At 50.9% G+C, this 19,951-nt stretch overlaps 4 protein-coding genes across 5 annotated transcripts; 2 read left to right on the top strand and 2 right to left on the bottom strand.

Annotated features, from left to right (window-relative positions):
* Positions 1 to 20: 20 nt before the first annotated feature.
* Positions 21 to 2,966, top strand: LOC139995455 (sodium-coupled monocarboxylate transporter 1). Its single transcript, XM_072018979.1, has 13 exons — positions 21 to 353; positions 434 to 593; positions 674 to 739; positions 831 to 950; positions 1,015 to 1,169; positions 1,242 to 1,382; positions 1,452 to 1,560; positions 1,634 to 1,743; positions 1,864 to 2,047; positions 2,121 to 2,207; positions 2,280 to 2,461; positions 2,524 to 2,722; positions 2,791 to 2,966. The coding sequence occupies exons 1-13, from the start codon at positions 154 to 156 to the stop codon at positions 2,854 to 2,856; spliced, it is 1,779 nt and encodes a 592-aa protein (XP_071875080.1). The 5' UTR covers positions 21 to 153; the 3' UTR covers positions 2,857 to 2,966.
* A 31-nt stretch (positions 2,967 to 2,997) lies between these two features.
* Positions 2,998 to 4,646, bottom strand: Rcd-1 (Required for cell differentiation 1). Its single transcript, XM_072018991.1, has 3 exons — positions 4,224 to 4,646; positions 3,737 to 4,131; positions 2,998 to 3,672 (listed from the first exon to the last, which is right to left on the bottom strand). Exons 1-3 carry the CDS (start codon positions 4,557 to 4,559, stop codon positions 3,471 to 3,473), a joined length of 933 nt encoding a protein of 310 aa, XP_071875092.1. The 5' UTR covers positions 4,560 to 4,646; the 3' UTR covers positions 2,998 to 3,470.
* A 1,803-nt stretch (positions 4,647 to 6,449) lies between these two features.
* Positions 6,450 to 9,393, top strand: LOC139995458 (scavenger receptor class B member 1). The gene is made up of 4 exons (XM_072018983.1): positions 6,450 to 7,593; positions 7,668 to 7,942; positions 8,080 to 8,332; positions 8,426 to 9,393. The coding sequence occupies exons 1-4, from the start codon at positions 6,925 to 6,927 to the stop codon at positions 8,756 to 8,758; spliced, it is 1,530 nt and encodes a 509-aa protein (XP_071875084.1). The 5' UTR covers positions 6,450 to 6,924; the 3' UTR covers positions 8,759 to 9,393.
* Positions 9,315 to 18,556, bottom strand: Emp (epithelial membrane protein). 2 transcript variants are annotated; one of them, XM_072018981.1, is made up of 6 exons: positions 17,478 to 18,556; positions 13,401 to 13,738; positions 12,190 to 12,687; positions 11,897 to 12,095; positions 11,313 to 11,521; positions 9,315 to 10,825 (listed from the first exon to the last, which is right to left on the bottom strand). In XM_072018981.1, exons 1-6 carry the CDS (start codon positions 17,533 to 17,535, stop codon positions 10,568 to 10,570), a joined length of 1,560 nt encoding a protein of 519 aa, XP_071875082.1. In that variant the 5' UTR covers positions 17,536 to 18,556; the 3' UTR covers positions 9,315 to 10,567. The 2 variants fall into 2 exon arrangements, with proteins under 2 accessions (XP_071875082.1, XP_071875083.1); XM_072018982.1 differs by lacking the exon at positions 17,478 to 18,556 and adding an exon at positions 14,738 to 14,871.
* Positions 18,557 to 19,951: the final 1,395 nt, after the last annotated feature.

Here is a 19,951-nt window from a genome sequence, read left to right as displayed (position 1 = left end):
GACCGTTCTCTTCAGCCACGTGCTTCTCGCTCCGTTTCCTTCGTTCTCTTCTTCGCTTCGAAAGTCGCTGTGTGAATCGTCGAGCGATACCGGTGAAATCGGTGGCGAGACACCGAGATCGACGCGAAAGGAAAGCAAAGAGCGCCGGCAACGATGGACGGTAGCGGCGGTTCGACGCAGAGGTCGTTCGATACGATCGATTGTGTGGTGTTTGCCGGAATGCTGGCGATCTCGGTTATCATCGGCGTATATCAGGCGTACAAGTCGCGAAAAAACGAGGACGCGGTTCGCGAGTACTTGGTGGGCGGACAAAACATGTCCATCTTCCCTATAACGATGTCGCTGATAGCCAGGTAATAGGAAGAAACGATCCACCACCGTTCTTCTCCTCTTCGTTTCTTCTTCGACCATCAATTTTCTTTCGTCTTTTCAGCTACATATCGGGAATAACGATTCTCGGTCTACCAGCCGAGATGTACGTCTACGGAACGCAGTACTGGTGCGTGGTGATCGCCGATTTGTTCGTCTCGTTGACGATGACCATGGTCTATCTACCGGTGTTTTACGGTCTCGGCATCACTTCGTCTTACGAGGTAACGCGGACACCACCGCTCCTCCTCTAGTCAAACGTCGCGTTCGCTGATCCTTTTCTTTGAATTTCGTTGATTCGCAGTATCTCAAGCTGAGGTTCAACGGCGCCGTTCGACTCATGGGTTCCGTCATGTTTGTCATAAAAATGGTAAGACCGAGCAAGAGTTGTGTGAGTGCGTGCGTGCGTACGCGAGAGAGGAAGGACGAATTAAAGCGAAACGTTTGGCGTTTCGTTGCAGTTGCTGTATATCCCCCTCGTGATATACGTTCCCGCGGTGGCGTTCAATCAAGTCACTGGAATAAACCTGCACGCGATCGCGGTGCTAGTCTGCGTTGTTTGCATATTTTATACCACTTTGGTAAGAACACGATCGACCGACTCGAGAGAAAAACGTGGACGAGCGTGTCTCTGTGTTGTTTCAGGGTGGCTTGAAAGCGGTTGTTTGGACCGACGCGATTCAGACGATCGTCATGTTCGGCGGAGTGATAGCGATTGCGATAATCGGTACGAACCAAGTAGGCGGATTCGAACAAGTTTGGAGGAGAAATCGCGACACCGATCGAATCGAATTTTTCGAGTAAGCGATTTACTCTTGTCTGTATCGTACGACTGCTCCTTCCTTTTACTCTTCGTATTGCCCGATCCACAGTATGGACTTTGATCCAACGACGAGACACACCTTCTGGACCGTCGTGGTCGGTAACTACTTCAACTGGTTGGCCAGCTGTTCCGTGAATCAATCGATGGTGCAACGATGCTTGGCCATGTCCAACTTGAAGAGGGCCAACGTGTGAGTCGTCTCTATCCTTTTTCCTATCTGCCTCGTGTTCGCTGAGATCCGTAATCTTGCCTTCTTTAGAACGATCGCGATCATGGCGATCGGTATAATCAGCATCGTTTCGCTGAGCTGCTACACCGGCATCGTCATCTTTGCGGCGTTCTACGATTGCGACCCTATCAAGACCAAGGTACAGGATCCATCTCTGCCCCTTCTTTCTTCTTCTTGTACCAAATACAGCGAAACGAATTCACGCGTTACAGCGAATAAAAAAATCGGACCAACTCCTACCGTTTTTCGTGATGGAGATGACCGAGTCGATTCCAGGACTGCCTGGACTATTCGTCGCGGGGGTGTTTAGCGCGGCGCTCAGGTACATTCGCACGTATCGTTTGAACGTGTCGAGAAAGCGAGAGAAAAGAAAAGAAAAGAAAATAGAAAAAACATACAGAGAAAGGGAAGGGAAGAGATCGTCGTCTCTGTTTCCTTTTAGCACCATGTCAACCGGATTGAACTCCATGTCTGGCGTCATCTACGAGGACATGATAAAACCGTGGCTGCGAATATCTCTGTCGGAAGTGGCGGCCAGTCGAGTGATGAAGCTGACGGTGCTGTTGATGGGGACCGTTTGCGTGACGCTCGTTTACCTCGTCGAGAAACTCAGCGGATTGATTCAGGTAGGGATTGGCGGATCGACGCGCGCCGCGTTTCTATTCGTCGCGAGTACACGCGTTCTGGTTTCGTTGTCAGGCTGCCAAAAGCTTGTCGGGGATCACAGCGGGACCGTTGCTCGGAGTCTTTACGCTGGGCATGTTTTTCCCGCTCGCAAATTCCGCGGTAAGATAAACCTTGAAACGTTTCCTCCGTTCGCGCGACATTCCGCCTTTACCCGAATCGATGACGTCGCAGGGAGCGTTGGTCGGCGGGTTTGTTAGTTTGAACTTGGTCGCTTGGATCTCGTTCGGCACTCAGGCAGCCATATCCAGTGGAGAGATTCGTTTCCCGACCAAGCCAGTGTCCATCGACGGATGTCCGGAATCGCTCAAGAGTCAGGCTACGAATTTTACGCTGGTCGTCGAAACCGCGATCAAGTGAGAAAATAGTCGATTCCTTCGGTCGGCCGGATACATTCTCGCGTTCTACCTATTTCCAGGGAACCACCCTTCTTCCTCTACAGAATGTCGTATCTTTGGTACACGTGGCTCGGCTGTATAACAGCGATACTCGTCGGACTGCTCGTCTCGTGGATCACGGGGCCGAACAAACGCACGCCGGGCGATGAGAAGCTCTACACGCCCGTTATTCACGGTCTGTTGCGCGATTCGGTCGCGATCGCCGCCAAACGGCAACAGGTACGACCTGGTCGCGGTCTTCTCCTACCCGATACATCTCATTTTCTCCGTTCTCTCGGTATTTTCAGGAGGACGTGGTCACGGAACTCGAGAAAATGGACGGACGGAAAAGTGGTGGCGCGACCACAGCTTGAAGCAGCGTTCGAATGGGTATCGTCGGATGCAGGAGCCGTTACGATTTTCGCGATTAAAAAACAGACAAAATAAACGCAAAATAGAGATGTACAGACGCGCGTGTATATATGTACGCATATATACACAAGAGCAAGCATACATACACACGTATATTTTTTTGTATTTTCCATTTACAACCTTCGTACAAAGAATAATTACAAGCGTAGAGGGCGTTCGTCGAAATGGGGGTAAAAGGTACGCAAGGAGGAAGCGAAAGGGAAAAGTAGAGAAGGAAAAAAGATATGCGGAAGAAGAACACGGCCACGGTTTCTCCTATCGTTTCGTTCGGAGACTGTCGATTCCGTATCTCGAAGGCCACCATCCTTTCTCTTCCACCAATGGCAACGTTTCGTCGTTTCTCCGTCTGTTTTTAGATTTCACCGTCGTATCGAGTTTCCCACCACTCGTCGCGGTGGTAATCCCACATCACGTCCCACGAGGCGACATGGGACGACGATCCATTTCGTATTCGGATCTATCGCTCGGCCGACACTCTGCCGTCTGACAGACTGCGGTCGCGTAACTGACGATGGCGTATCCGTGTTTCGTCTCGACTCTGGGAGGCGAGCACGGTCTAAGAAGCAAGAGGCGACAAGCCGATAGTTCTAGGATCCTGTTGACCCGGTTGCGTCGGAGGCACGGGTTGAGGGCCGGTCTCTAAATTCTTTAAAAGCTGATTCAACCAATGTTTCGTAGACGCGTCTTCTTGCAGACAGGTGGCGAACGTGTTGTCCCTCAGCTGGTCGGGTAAACACTGTCTGAGCGCCAGCAATGCCCTATCGAACGATAAACAGATGTATAGTTTTCGTCGTTGGTTCGTTGCTTCGTTCGCCTTCTTACCTCGGATTGTCCGACAGTCTGAGATAACATCTGACCACGTGCTTCAACAGCCTGGCGGAAGGATCTTTGGCCAAGGATAAGACCATCTTTCCTAGAATCATGGCAACGTGACTGAATCGATCGTACGTTTGGCAGATGTAGGAAAGACCGCTATCGTCGAGCAAAATCTTCTGCAGGATGAACGTAGCCACCGTCTTGCTTAATTCGGAGCCGCTTTCCATGATGCGTAAGCAAAGCGGGATAATTTCCGTAGTGAGCAGGAACGTAATCACCTCTTGCTCGTCGGTCTTTACCAAAGCTCCTATCACTCCCAAACTGGTCAATCGTAGATACTCGAACGGACGGGTCTTGCTGACCGTGTGCAGAAACGGATATAGGAACAGCGGTACGTGAGCCTGAAAAAGAAAGAAAGAAAGAAAAAAAGAAAATGGTCGAAGAACGGAGCATGCGCAAGTATATATATATATTAGTACGCGCGTAAACTCACCTGCAGAAACGAGGATCTGGTTTCCGGGTGACTGGCAACGCACTGCAACAGAGCCAACGCGTTGCACACTCGATTGCTCTGATACGCGGTTAGAGTGGCTGGATTGATAGCGGGATATATGTTTATTATCTCTTGAAGCAGCGACGCGATCGTTCCGAACGAATGCCAAAGCATCGGAGCCAAATCGGGCACGACCTCTCGTTTCTTGCTAAGTTCCAGCAACGCGTTCTCTCTCGTCTCCGAATTCGACAATTCGATTATCCACGCGTAAACTTTCTCGCGATCCACCGCCGATTGCAACGCGGCCGGACTTTGCTGCGAACTCATTTTCGTCATCGGGTCTTTCGGGGCCAAAGCTTTCACGGCACGACCGTTATCGCTGTGATCGATCGATTCCTTCCTTCTTCCTTATTTACGTCTTCCTCGTCCTAACGAAACACGCACGATACGCCGCCGATCGACCGGTTTCGTCGCAAAGCCACGGCAAACTTTGAGGTTAGGCGAGACAAGCTTGCACGATACGATCGGCCAGAAATTACCGAGAAGCGAAATTTATCGCGGCACGCGTGCGCTCTTTAGCGAATCGATTACGCGACACACGGACGGCAAACACGTTCGTCCTCTGGAAAACGAGCAAATATTTTCTTCTCCAGACATTCGTCTTCTTTGACACCGAAAAACGATACCTTCTTACTACGTGCATCTACTTCGAGTTAACGACGGACGTTTATCGCCATCTATCCAGAACTATAGAAAGCTTCCGCTCCATCTATCCGTATACACGCGTATCGACGGTTAATACGAGCAACCGGTTAATACACCGTACTTGCGTGCTAGATACGCGTTTATATAGGGCAGCGCGTCGCGTGCCAAACGACGGGAAATTGTTCCGTGCTGATTAGATGGCGCGCAAAATTTGTTCGCGCGACGACAACGATCGTACTTGACGAAAGATTCCAACAACCAAAAAAATTTCAACAGCCGAACATAGTCAAAAGCGAAAATGAAAGCACGCCAGCTTCGCTTTTTTCGAATTATCGCTGTCGCGCGGAAATCTGCATCACGACGATTCGAGTCCGATTATCGAGAGTTTTTTTTTCATTTTCTACGCCCATTTCTCCAATTCCAAGCGATTTTTATTTACCGCTCTCTTTCGATATTCGAGATCCCGCAAACTTTCGATCCTTATTTACTACGTACGTTCGCAACGAATACGTACGTTGGTATGGGTACGTATCTCCGACGCGTGTTTCATATCGTTCGGACGTATCGCAGGAAGGAAGAGGAACGATAAACGATTTGGCGAATAGCGTGTCGTACGAGCATAGATAGGGAGGAACGCGTGGTAAGGGATGGTATAACGCGATTGCAGTCGACCGATACTTTGTTGCAACTGTGAAATCGAAGCGCGACAAGTGAGAGACGTTTGTAAGACGATCGCCGTTTCGGTAAACTCGTCGTCGTTTTAGCGAGTCGAGTAACGCGCTCGCCAGTTTCTTACGTAATCGTGTTCGCACGAAGAAGACGGGAGGATAAAAATCGGAGCCTCGGGTCGCAGCTACCGTACGTACGAGTATCGTTACGTCCGCGCTTAAAAGGCGAATGGTAAAGACAATATTACGCGAGACATCGCGGCAGAAGCGGGTGAAAAGGGCATCTGCCAGTCACAACATGCCAAACACTCGCGATAAGTTGGAATCGTTTGCGTCGCGTCGCTTCAACGTATTGACGTATTTGAAATCGATTTGCGTGGAAGCGGAGAGAATTGGCGGCGCGTTTCGATCGATCGGATGAAACGCGACCCGACCGTCTGATATCTCGTTCCCTTGAACGAATTTTTAGATCCGTGCAGTTGCCGTTGGCACGGCGGCGATCAGGCTACAGGCGTCGGACGAGAAACGTGGGCCGACGGGTCGCGTCGCAACTCGCGACGGTAGTTGGGTGTTATCGTCGATCGTCATCCGAGCCTTTTTTCGTCTACGAGCGATAAACGGTAGCTGAGTGGCCGCGAATCGATTTGGCGGACGAAGCACGCGGGATCTGATCCTAATTCGGCACAGCCACCGTTGTTACGGAGCGCAGGGTTGGGCCAAACGGGATGCAGAAAAATAAACGCGCGCGAATATGCGGCCACTGTCGCGTTCGGGAAAAAGGAAGGGAGGGAAGGAGAGATAAAAGGAAGAAAATAATCGAATGGAAAGAAGGGAAAGAAGGGAGAGAAGGGAGAGAAGGGAAAGGAGGGAAAGAAGGAAACGCGCGATAGGCGCGATAGGTTTGGGTATGTAAAACGCGGGGCAAGGCAGAGAGGAAGTTTTTCGATGGTCTGTGCACGGATTCAAAGAATATCCCAAGTTTGGCGGCGAACGGGGGTCATCGCCGCTACGACGAGGTTATCGATGAATCGAAGAAAGGTGGGGAGATTTTTGTACGTCGTCGTGAACGTTCCGCGGAAACGTGGAAGTAAAGCTCAGTAAAGCGTGGAAAACGCGTCGAAAATCAACGGAACGCAGCGTCTCGCATCGGAAAGAAAGGCTGCTGGCGTTCGTCGTTCGACGAGAGAAAGGGTGCGCGACTTTGAAATCGAAGAGTAGCAAAGGCTAGACGGAATCGAGAGCGGGACGCTGGGTTGATTTGGAAGCGCGAGCGCGCCAACTTCGAACTCGAGTAGAAGCGATCGAAAGAACGCGGCGAAGGTGGCACCATGGGAGAGAAGAGTGTAGCGTGGGCGATTCGAAAAAACTTGAACGGAGGATCGCAAAAACGGCGAGCCAGATTGGTATACGGATTCGCCGCGTTGATCAGTCTCGCGACGTTCGTTCTGTTTTGGTGCACGAACGTGTTTCGCGATGCGATTCTCTCGAATCTCGAGCTACGGAACGGTACGCCGACGTTTCTTATGTGGCAACGGCCGCCGGTCGGCCTTCGAGTCAACGTTTACGTTTTCAATTATACGAACGTGCACGAGTTCGAAAGCGGTAACGCGAGCAAGCTGAAGGTGCAAGAGGTTGGCCCGTTCGTCTATCGAGAGAATTTCAGCCGAGCGAACGTCCGTCTCGACGAGAATCGAACGGTCACGTATCAGGAGCAGAGGAGCTTTCAATGGATCGCCGGGAAATCGGAAAGTCAGAAGGTGATCGTACCGAACGTGTTGCTCATGTCGACGCTCGCGTATTCCCGAGATCTCAACTACCTGCTGCAAATCGGCTTCACGATGCTTCTGGCTGGATTGAAGTTACGCGCGAAACCGTTTCTCGAATTGCCGGTCGGCGAATTCTTTTGGGGCTACGAGGACGAACTGTTCGAAATGGGCAAACGGTTTCTACCGTCGCGAAAGGTCCTACCCTACGATAAATTTGGAATTCTGGCATTCGTACGTATTATTTGCGTTTATGCGGCGCAACCGTCTGTTCGATACGCTGTTCCATACGCCGTGGCGTGTTGCAGAGAAGCGGCTTGAACGGAGATCGCATCACGATGCACACGGGAATCGACGATCTTCGCAATCTCGGGCTGATCCAGCGAATCAATGGACGCGAAAGTCATCGAGTGTGGGATGACGAGAAATGCGACCGAATCTACGGTACCGACGGCAGCATGTTTCCACCGGACTGGATCGAACAGCCGAACGCCACGCTTTACATCTACGCGAAAGAGTTTTGCAGGCAATTGCCGTTTCGTTACGAGGGTCGCAGCTTCTCCAACGGTATTCCCACTTTAAGGTCAGTTCTTACTCCCTCGTCTCCGTGCTGTTCCATTCCTAGTCCGTTCCTTCCTAGTCGAATAAAAAACCCTTACTTACCGATCCGAAAGCAAAAGTGTCGTCGCTCTAAACGATTCATCGATCGAATTACCATAGGTACAAATTACCTAGCAACGTTTTCACGTCGAGCCGTGGCAAAGACTCGTGTTTTTGCCCGAAGGAATCGTACGATTCGATCAACAGAATATGCCCTCCAGCTGGAACGTTGAACGTTTCCGCTTGCAATCTCGGATCACCGTTGATCGTCTCCTTTCCCCATTTTTACTCGGGCGACGAGTCCTTGTTCAAGAAGATCGAAGGACTGACACCCCGAAAGGAACTTCACGATAGCTACGTGGATCTGCATTCGGTAGGTATTTCGATCTGCGACGCTACGCGCGTCCTTACCAACCGTTTACGCGGATACTCGTTTTTGCGGCTTACGCGAGCTTATTCGTTTCAGCGTTTGGGCGTTACAGTGGCTACCAGAATGAGATTTCAGCTGAATCTAGAAGTACGAAAAGCGGTTGGCATGCCGTTCTCGGGAAATCTCGAAGACGGCACGATCCTGCCCTTGATCTGGATCGACACCAGAATGGACGATCTGCCGGAATCGATTCGCCAGATATTTTATCGCGGTCACTACCTGGTGAACGCCATCGAGGCCGGATTTCAATGGTGCAGCCTGATCGGTGTCGTCATCTCGTTCGGTGCTTTACTCGTCGCTTTGAAGAGAGAAGACGAATCGAACGACGCGAAACCGGTCGTCGATCGAACCGAACTCGATCGGCTTTGACAGTTTAGCTACCTACCTTGTCCGTGTTCGGCTAATATATACCACCGATCCCTTGTCTCGGCTCCGACCTCGGGCCCCGACTAATTCGCGTCAGTTCAAATAAAGATCGATCGCGCGATCGTGCAAAGAGGTCGCTCTTGCGCGCTCGGATCGCGCGATCGTCGCTACAGTCCAATCATTATCCTCGCTCTACTCCCATACTCCCCCCGCGATCGTATCGTAACAGCTATACACGCGAATTCACGTGCGTGTGCTTGTCAGCGCGTTTGTCGATTATCCAAGGAAAATCGCTTCGAAAAAAACAAACAAAGGCCGGTTGCAGCCGCGAGTACCACGCGCGTTTCGCTTCGATGCCTCTCCGCGTTTCGGCGTACCGATAACCTAGGTCGCATCCGACGACAACTTCGAAGAAACCAGATAAACGTTTTCGTCGTTTTTCCCGTCTCCTACGATCGCGAACGTTCGTGCGAACGTTTAACCATCTATCGCAACATCTGCGATAGCTTTCGCGACCGTATCGACCGACTTTTATCCGCGAAATCAACCGGTAAACAAATACTTGTCGCACGCGGTTTTATTGTAAATTTCCACGACGTCGTTCGAAATCGTCTCCGATCGATCCGATTTCAAAACTATTTGGCTACTTTATATTTCTGTCTTCCTCCACCTCCTCCTCCTCCTCCTCCTCCTCCACCTCCTCCAATTTCTCCCCCTTCTTCTGCTTTCCCTCTCTCTCTTTCTCTACCTCTCCCGCACCTCCTCTCCACCCCCTTTACTGCATCGTAAAAAACTAAATTCATCTAGAAATCTAACCGTAGTCTATCTCGAATAACGTGTTTACAACGAAATACAAATAAACGAAGGTAAATGAATAACAATTAGATCTCGACGGCCACCAGGTACGTCAAAGTCCGAGGACGACGACTTGGCTCGCGTCTGATCTCGCACACTCGATCGAGTGTACGTTGGACGGAAGGATTTTCTCTTGTACGGTAACGAGAGACGAGAATCTTTATCGATCGCTGACGCACACGGTCTTCGATAAATCGGCCATCGATGACGATGATTCCTCCGGACGATGGAGCTCGTTCCACGATAGAAATTCGTCCGCACTTTCTTCCTACTACTTTTACACCCCACCTCTGTTCCTAATTCCTTTCTCCTCTTCGCACGCTCTCGTAATTGCTCTTCTCTTCCTGTACGCGCGTATGCATGCGCGCGCACACACGTACACGCACACGACACGCAACACGTTGAAACTTCGATGCGTACTTCCGTCTTTTCCGCCTAGCTTTCCTACCTCGTTCGCTTTAATTCGCACGAATCTACAAAGACGCGAACGATTCGGTGGAAACCGAGGTGTATCGCTCGAGTGGAATACACGAGCGAACAAAGCGAGAAACGGCCGGCCGTCGTTATACTATCCGGCGAAAGTCCTCGTAAAAGGTAAACGTTATCGTTACGCGAAACAACGTGATTGCCCTCTCTCCCCTTTTCTCTGAGAGGGAATATGAACGACGACAACGACAACGGCAACGACAACGACAACGACAACGACAACGACAACGACAACGACAACGGCAACGACGCGACAACGATAACGACAGCGATTCGAGACCGAAACGATTCTTACGCAGCGATCTTAATTGTTTCTCTCTCTCTCTCTCTCTCATTTATATATCTCTCTCTATACGTCTCTCGCTCTCTCGATCGTTGTGTATCCCTTGGAAAATTGCCAGGGTGAAAACATAACGCGTACACGGTCGAGATCGCAAGACGTAGAAACGGTCGACCGAGCAACCGGACGATCTACTTGGAACTCGATGAATTCTGGAAAGCCGGGTTCAGCTGACCGGTTTTGCCCGCGGTCGCGTTCGACGGCAACGGATTGGTGAGGTGTAGCTTCTCTTGTCGTTTGGCGGCGCGCGCCAGGCACAGGAGCGCTCCTATCAAAACGATCGCTCCTATCGCTGCCAGAGCTCCGGATACCGCCGCTCGAGCTATCGGTGGCACGTCCACGGCCATCTTCATCAGGCTTCGCATCTCTGCCGGAAGTTCGTCGATACCCTGCGTAACGAAAGAATGCAGAATAACATCGTTAGCGCGGCGCGATCGATTCTGGCCGGGTGGCCGTCGTGTCATTCGACCGAAAGCGTGATAACGTAGCGGCAATAAACCATCGATAATAGGACGCTATAGCTACGACAAAGCAACGACGACGAGCATGGAGAGAGGCGACAACCGCAACAGTGCGTACATACTGAATTATCGACACGAACGGTCATTCCATCGAAATGAATCACGCGTAGAGGCGTCGAACGACGCGACCGCGCGTACTCCTTCCATATTACCGTCACGAATACTTAGCCGCGTAACGAGTATCGGCATCATCGCTTCAGCCATTGTCACCGTCACTGTCGTCGTGGCTAATCATCGCTCCCCCGTCGTAGCTTCTTTTCACGCGATCGATCCGTCCCGACCGATAGAAACAACGATTCGAATGATCGTGTCCGCGGTGAAACGATCGAACGCGGTATGCGATCGATATACTCACGTCTTCGAACCACATGATCGGGAAAACGATATCCGGGAACGAGGCGACGTGTTTAATGTCCCGTACTTGCTTCACCGCTAGATTTATCTGAATTCTTGCTTTCGCTCTCAATGATGTGCCCATCATCGGTTGAACGTCGATGTAGAATTGATGTTTCTCCTCGACGGGCGGCGATATTCCGCTTACCGACTCTCGAAGCGACGGATCAGCTGAAAATCGTCGTTCGAACGACATTTGTGAAAGTTAGTTTTGGGAAAAAAAAGGCCCGATCGTGCACGGACCGCGAGTTCTCAGCCACGGTTCTTCGGCCCCCCAGCTCGCGAAACCTGCTCGATTTCATCAACCGTATTCAAAACCGTATTCAACCTATGTACCGCCGACGATTTCCCCAAGCGAGAAAAGTTCTCACGCGCGCTCCACCGGCCCCGCGCCGACCGAATTCGTCTGTGAATTCGTGTTTGCCAGAGCGAGAGAGGTACGACGAGCCGGAGCGGGGCAGTAGATACAACGAGATAACGGACGCGGACGTAACGAGCACGGATATACGTATGTTAACGCCGAGTATCGTAGATCGGCCATCTTACCAAGGTAAAAATGCGGAAAACTGAGCAACACCGGCGAATCGTACTGGCAGAGCGAGACGTTGAAGGTTCCCTCGGGAGCGCAAGGTGGTCCCGCTGGGCAGAAACATCGCTGTGTTTCCAATCTGTTCGGAGAAGCGAACGCGCCGTTCGCGGGCACGAACCTATACCCGGGTACTCCGCCAGCGATGGTCACCTCCTCCTGAAACGAATCGGTCAAACGACCACGTGCGAACGAGCGATTCGATGCTGAAAGAGGGGATGCCCCTACTTTTACTGCTGCGACCACGCGTTACCTTAAACACCAGGGGCAATGCCCTGCAAAGATCTTTGTCGAACACTTTCAGCACCGTCTGTTTGGTGATGCGAGGCGGAAAGATGCTTCCGTCGCTGCCAGCGACGCTGTCGCACTCCGCCGTGGTCCAATGGCCCAGGCTGCTCTTTCCGTTCCACTTGTCCAGAATTCCGTATTTACCGATGTCTCCTTGGCCGGTGTAGATGGTATACCAGTCGGGCGTTGTCCCGTTCTTTCCGTACAACAAACCGAACTGATCGTACGGCAACTTTTGATCCTTCGAAACCACGTCCTTGGCCAACCTGAGCAACGGGTCCTCGTAGCCCCAGAGCAGTTGACCGATCGAAACCTCGACGAACGGCTTTATGTTCAGTATGTCCATGATCGAGGCTATCGCCAGCCTCAAGAAACGCGCTGCATTCTTGGACTGGGTGGTGGCCGAAAGCATCGGTATGTTCGGCACCACGACCAAATCCTCCTCCGAGCCGACCGACAATTCCTGCAAATTTTCCTCCGATAAGATTCGTTTTCCACGCGATCGTTATTCGTCGACGTGTTCGATCGCCAATACCGGCTTCCCTTTTTCATTGAAAACGAACGAAACCACGTTTTCACGGTTCTCCCGAAGGGATAGCGTTACGATTCCCCTTTTCTACGCGAACGCTACCGCGTGTACGCCTCCGCGTGTACGCCACAGCGTGTACACCGTCGACAAACATATTGCGTTCGATCGTTCGCACTCGCTAGCGACCCATATTGTTATCGTTGCCCGCAAAAGTAACAATCCTGGGAAAGAAGGTGTAACGCGTGCGACGCACACCTCTCGGAGAGAATCGTGCCACGTCGACCGAACGCACCTCGTCGTTGCCGTACACCTTTGCTTTTAATTCGCGGAAGCGCGTTGCTCCGCTATTACGATCTTACTCAACTCGCGTTGATCGTTACCAACACATAGAGCGTTACGTCACACCGCGCGAACAAACTTACTCTCCGTAGCCGTCTCCTACGAAACGAGAAACTATCTCGCCCGCTCTCTGCTATGCTCTCCTCTTACACCCCAGCCACGATTCAAACCTAATGTATCTTCTCTCTCTCTCTCTCTCTCTCTCTCCCTCTACTTCTCAGTCTCAGACTGCTGAAATCTTTTTGCCGTTACTTTTATCGTCGCGAAAGGGAACGCGATTAGGTATGGATAAAGATCGGCAGGCTCACCGGTACGAAAACGAACTCCTTCTTCATTTTGTACGACAGCGTATCGTTATCGTTGAATTTTACGTCGACCTTTTCCCAGTGTTGCGTGTACACGTACGGCCCGAGTTCCATCAATGCTGGTTTCTCGCCATCGTTTAAAAATTCATCGGCGTTCGTCACATTGTAAATGTAGACGCTCAATCGAGGTGACACCGGAGGTTCCCTCCACCAGTTGAACGTGCGGCCACCATCTCGAAGGGCGATCTCTCTGTTCAGCAAAACGTCGACCAATTTTGGAAAGACCGCGGCCAAAATCGCGGCAACGATGATCATCAGTGCCCCGACAGCCACCGCTGCCCCTGCGATCAAAGTATACGCGTTAGTCGCGCGTTGCGTATGCTCGAGGAAAAGGAAAGAAAGTTGGTCGGGTCGCGACGCCTCGCAATCTCGGTCGTCCCCAGGCTCCCCTCCCCCTCCCCCTGCCCCTGTCTCTCACACCATGCCCCGCTTCTCGTCGGAATCGTCGCGTTTCCATCTCGCTACACGGCTATTTTACCGTTTCTCGGTCAATTTCCGTATTCGTATTCACGTTCTTCACATATAAACCATTAGGAATCGGAGTTGCGACCAAAAATCGAAGAGCCGTCGATACCGATACCGACGACTACAACGACACGATGTCGCGCCAACTTACCGCTCGCCATATCGCGATATCCTCGATTCGGACGATAATTTATTCAAACGAATCTAAACAGGAATCGAGAAACGAGTATCACCGTAGATTTCTCGGTAAACTTTTCATCGCGCTGAAACTAGTCGGGTTCGTTCGTTTCGTTGGAGAACTCGAAACGATTTTCGAAACGATTACGAAACGAGTCGATAGCGTAACGTTTAAATCGATCGATCGGTGGATGGTGCGCGTTAACGCACCGAGCCAACGTCGCGTCGCTTAATTTTCTAATCACGTAACGCGAAAGACACGAGTGGTACGAGCGGTGACCTTCGAAACGAACGGTCCTACCTTTTCAATTTCCATAAACGAAACACAAAGTTTGGATCGCGTGGCTGACCTCGACCAACTCAACCGACCGATCGGAACTCGATCGATTCGTCGGCGTTCCATCTGCGAGCAAAGAAAGCCGGTGAAGTCCGGCTTGTAAAACGGAACGAAAAGAAACGCACTGCCGAGAAGAAGCACGCATCGGACATGCGAGGCACGGCTTACCGAGTCGCGGACGTCACGCGTCCGACCTTACAAAATCCTTGGAGTCGTCGCGTGTAGCATCGTGACCTCGCGATCGAACTTTCGAAAGATCGCCACGACGCGTTACGACGCTCGACGTAACGACTTTGCTTACCGTGTTCTACTTTTCGACGCGAAGCTCCGGCGATTTCAAAAGTCGACGCGCGCTCGGAGGTCGCAGCGAATCGTCGACCAAGTTTGCACCGTCTCGTACGGCAAACGCTTCTCTCGAACACGACCGATCGTGGGTCGTGCGCGTTTTCCACATCGACGACCTTGCGGTGCTCAGCCTTCCAATTCAGCTACGATCGTGACGGACAACCATCGAGCCACCGGTTTTATCTAGGATAACTAACTCGCGGTCGAGATCGATAGGCCGTAAGATCGGTCCGAAGCTGAATCGCTCGCTTATACATACGTGATGCGCATCGTCTCGCTGTTAAACATCGCTCGTAGCGACCCAGCGACGAAGGTCGCGGCCACCAACATCCGTCCGTGGTACACGTACGACGTCGCGTTTTGTACGTTGTTTGCTCGGTGGCCGTGCTCGATCGTACGATGCAACGCAGAACCGCCCGATCAGCCGAAATGTCAAATTGGCAAATATCATCGATGACATCGACGGGACCATCGAGTCGGCGGAAAAAACGAGCCCACGTTTCAGGTTCGCGCGTTACGAATCTTCTTGCGCAACTATCGATTCGCTAGTGGACAGACATCACCGACGAGGAAAAATGACGTTCCGATCGAATGGACTACAAAAGAGAGAAAGCCACGTTTGGCCGTCGCGTCGTAAAGCTTGGTAAAATCTCGTAAAACGTACCGTTTCTTGCACGATTCTTTCGCGCTAAGTCTAATCGTACGAGTTAGGATCATCGGTGTCGCTTTTATTTGTATTCGATTACTCTTACATCGGAGAAGGGGGGGGTGGAGGTCGCGCGCGAATTGCGCGTAGCACCGAAGAAATTACACCTAGGTGAAAGCGCGATCACGCGAAGCGCCGGTCAACGGGTGTGCGTGCACCGCGGTGCACGCGCACGCTCGACCGTTCGTTTACGCAACTGGCAAAATCGAGGCGAGAATGGAATTTCGTAGGTCGCGTTCCGCGAGAGCGGTTCACCTTCGGCGCGAGTAAACGGACCGAGTAAGTTGCCGACACCAGTCCCCAACGAGCAACTTCTTTTCTCGATCGAGCGCGGACTCCCTTGCACCGCTCTCCTTTCAACAGATCGCTAACACGGAATACCGTCGCGACCTCCAAATTTTCCAATCGTCTTTCGCGACCTTATGGTCCCTCCTGTCGAGCAAACGTTCTCGTCGACCATCGACCATCGACCAACGACCAACGACCAACCGCGTTATCCGACATCGATTAACCGCGTTCGCGTCCAACGCCTCGCTCTCTCCCTTGCCGTCAGAGCCGACGATATTAACTCGAAAGGAATGTAACGCGTTCGCTCTATCGACTAGTCGGTGTAATCGCGACACGTACGACTTGGAACGAGAGAGAGCTCGTAGCTACCGCGCGATTCTCCCTTTCCTCTGTCTTCCCCTTCGTTGCATTCCGTTCCATTCCTTTCCATACCATTCGATTCTCTCTCGCTCGTTCCAGTATCAAGGTGTCGTGTCGCGTTACGTTCGATCGCGAGCAAATCGATCCGTCGGAGATCAACGACAGTGACAAGCTATGGAAACAACGCACCCGAGTGATCGCGAATTTGTTCACTCGAAACATCGAGTCGAGCATCGCGCGAGTATCATCCTCCTCGGAACGCACGTAACCCTCTTCGATTTTGAAATGCCGAACCTATATACCTACCTACGCGTACAAACCGGCAATTACTCGCGATTATATAAGCTCGTACGCTTCCTGCTCTTACTCGGAAGGTTTCACGCTCAACGGACGAAACCAACTACGATCGGACCGATTCAACCTGAATTATCGTTCCGTCTTTTGCGCCGGTTTTCTGTCATCGTTGACGGATCGCCGAGACGTCGGAGAATTCCGTTGAAGGCACGGTAAATGGATATCGAGCCAGAAAATTGCATAACTAGACGATGGACGTCAGAGACAAACCAAACGAGTTCCCGGAATCGTACGCGCGGACGTAACGAGTTCCCTCTACATCTTCCCCTCGACTTATTAGCCGCAACCCCACTCCCTCGATATTATTCATTTTCCGATACGAAAACGATACTCGTAAACTGCACGGTACGCGAGTCGATCGCACCAGTTTATACGTATCTTCTTCCATCGGCTTGCGACAATTTTTTCTTCGCCGCTCAACTTTTCTCATCTTTTACGCCGATTTTCGCCAACTTTCAATCTCTTTCTAGCAAATCATAGATGTTGGTCGCTCGGTCGATATGCATAATAATGTATTCGAACGAGAGCGAACCGTTGCACACGGGCATTCGCGTTCGAAACTCCCGGTCTTCGAGTGAAAGTAAGCGAGACTTTGATTCGCGCTCACGCTCGACGGATTTTCATCGTCGCGATCGATTTTCCTTGGAAATTTCGTTGAAAATCGCAACCTGACACGATCCGATCCGATCCAGCTCGACCCGATCCGATTCGAGGTACGACACGACGAATACGGCGCAACGCACGGTGAATCATCGCGAGCTAAGCGTACGAGATGACACGTTCGCTAAATTGAATTAAAAACGCACCGAGCGCGATGCCTGTGTAGCGCCGGTAACAACGTCTTTAACTGTCTCGTTAATATTGGCCCCTCGTGGCCTACGAAACAGCGATGCGCGATCGAGCCGACTACATCATAACGGACAAACCGTTTCTCTTTTAGTTTCAACTTTAGCCTGCTTTAAAACGTTATATCCTCACGATTACTTACACCATCGCCTAAGGAATCCTCCTTGCAGTTTCGCGCAAATCCCACGATGTACTCTCATCTTGATCAACCGATTGTTCTCTCTTTCTCTCTCAATCCGTTCTTCCTATTCTCTTCTTTCTTTTTTTCCTTTCTTCGTTTCTTCCTTTCGACTCAATGCTATCCCTCGATTATCGTCTCTCTAACGATCAAACGCTCACTGCACGCCTTTTTTATTCGATTTTAATACAAGTTCTCTTCTTTTCTTCATCAGACGCGCCGCCACGTTTCTTTTCGCTTCTTCGTTCTTTGCTTCTCGTTCGGATCTTCCTTCTAGCTTCGCTCCTCGTACTCGTCCTCGCCCTCGTCCTCGCCGTCGTCACTGTCGCTCCCGCTGTCGTCTTCGTCGTCGTTATGGTTACGGTTGTCGTCGTTGACGTCCAAGCCTTTGACCGCGATGCTTCCTATACAAGAACGAGAGGAAAGGCGGCGGTGGTACGAAGAACGACGAGAAGGAGAAAGTCTATTCTCCTTTCCAAGCGACAAGTGTGCCACTGGCGGTACGTCACGTCGCCAACGAACCAACGATACCGCTCCGTTGTACGGTAGACGATCTACGCCAAATACGCGTTATAACGCGGCCAAAGTACGATTCACCTCTCTCTCTCTAGTCAACCAGTTAACCCGCCTTTTTACACCGATACCTAGGACCACCGCACGACCAACGGTAAAACGACGATGATTTCTTCTTTTGTACCACGACGGAACTGCTTTTATCCGCTCCTGATATACGTATGTTGAACGCGGGGGAGCGCGTGCGTGCGTTCGTGCGCGCGCGCGCGCGCTCGAAATCAAAACGACCGAACGCGGGCACGATTGAGCTTCGATCTTTCAAATAATCGCGACCGACTTACGCTCGTGCGGTGATCGCGAATGAAACTAAAACTACGCAGGATCTCGAGGGAAATCGAGCGGAAATCTGTGTTACGTCGCTGGGCGAAACGTTCGCTGCGAGGTCAGCCGATACACTGCTCGACGGACAACCCAAAGAACGTTACTACTCTCTTACCGTTCCACTGGATCCTGAACGGCGAGCATGCGGTTCAGGTGAACGATTTATCATTGCCCCACTCCTTTTCCACTTCTCCGCTCTTCCTTCTTCGTTTCGTCTCCATTCATCCGCTCTTTCCTTCGTTTCTTCGTTCCGTTGTACTCTTCCTCGCGTCGCGCTGCCGCCATCACCTTTGCCTGCCCACTTCTCTCTCTCGCTCTCTCTCTCTCTCTCTGTCGCTGTTTCCACTTTTACATTATGCCTACGTTCCCTCACCCCTCCTACGATTTCTTACCAGCTAATTCCTCTCCTTCTCTTGTCTCGCCTCATCTCGTTTTCGCGTTCTACCTCCTACATCGTGTCATCCCTTTTCTCTCTCGTTTTGCTAGTTCACTTTTCGTCGCTGTTCTTCTACCCACCTATACCACTTACTTTTCCACTTCTACCTACTAGATCTACTTTGACGTACCGTCGTCACACCCCATCATACGCAATGCCGACCACTCGTCCTTATCGGCTCTCTTTACCTTCTCTACGATCTTCCATTACCTTGTTTCCTTGCAATTTGTATTCTCTACTTCGCTCTTTCCTCACTTTTTGTTCCCTACTTGTTCTTTTACTTTTCCATCGAATTGTCGTGTTTGCATCAACTCGCGCGTCAAAACGTTTAGCATAGTAGAATAATCGTACAAACGGATGTAGCGGAAAGATCGCGGGAACGTTCATGAACGCATTAATCACTTTTAATGCGTAAATGATACCGCTAAAAACGATAATTCGCAGAATTAATATACTTGATTGTATAATTCAATGGGAAAAAACGTGTAAAATCCTGCTCTATAATCTAGGCGATTGCAAGCTGGTAACAGGGAGGAAGGATGAATAAGGCGCGTGCAAGGGAACAGACGAAACGGAGCGTTCGTTGGTGCGAACGAGTACATAATTGCCATCGAATAATTGTGTAACGAACGTCCTGCCTTTGTCCGATATATGCCGGGATCACGGAGAACGAACACCTTGACCCTTCGGTTGGAAACTAATCCCTGTAATTTCGTGGAAATGGAAAGACATTTCCGGACATCTCGGACAATCCGGAAACGATCGTGATAATGTTACATTATTCGTAGAATCGTGTTTGTTCAAATATATTACGTAAATGACGCGTGACATTGTTCGCGCTGCAAGTAACGCGGCATTATTATTTCATCCACGTGCGCATACCACGAGTAGATTTTCCTCCTTCCTGCTTTTTCCAACCAACCAACCCACCTGCCCCTTCCTTCCCGTCTTTCGTCATTTCCGTTCTTATTCTTTTCGACTAAAATCAAACATCTGCAACACGAGTTATATTATAGGTAAGGATAAGGGGTCAACATATCATCAAACATTTCGACCTAAACGGTAATGAATATATTTTATTTTTCTTACTTATCTCTCATCCCCATGT

The sequence above is a fragment of the Bombus fervidus genome, chromosome 16, assembly GCF_041682495.2.
Source record: "Bombus fervidus isolate BK054 chromosome 16, iyBomFerv1, whole genome shotgun sequence".
Classification (NCBI taxonomy): Eukaryota; Metazoa; Arthropoda; class Insecta; order Hymenoptera; family Apidae; genus Bombus; species Bombus fervidus.
Note: the sequence above shows the minus strand (reverse complement) of the source record. Positions and strands in the feature narration are given on the sequence as shown.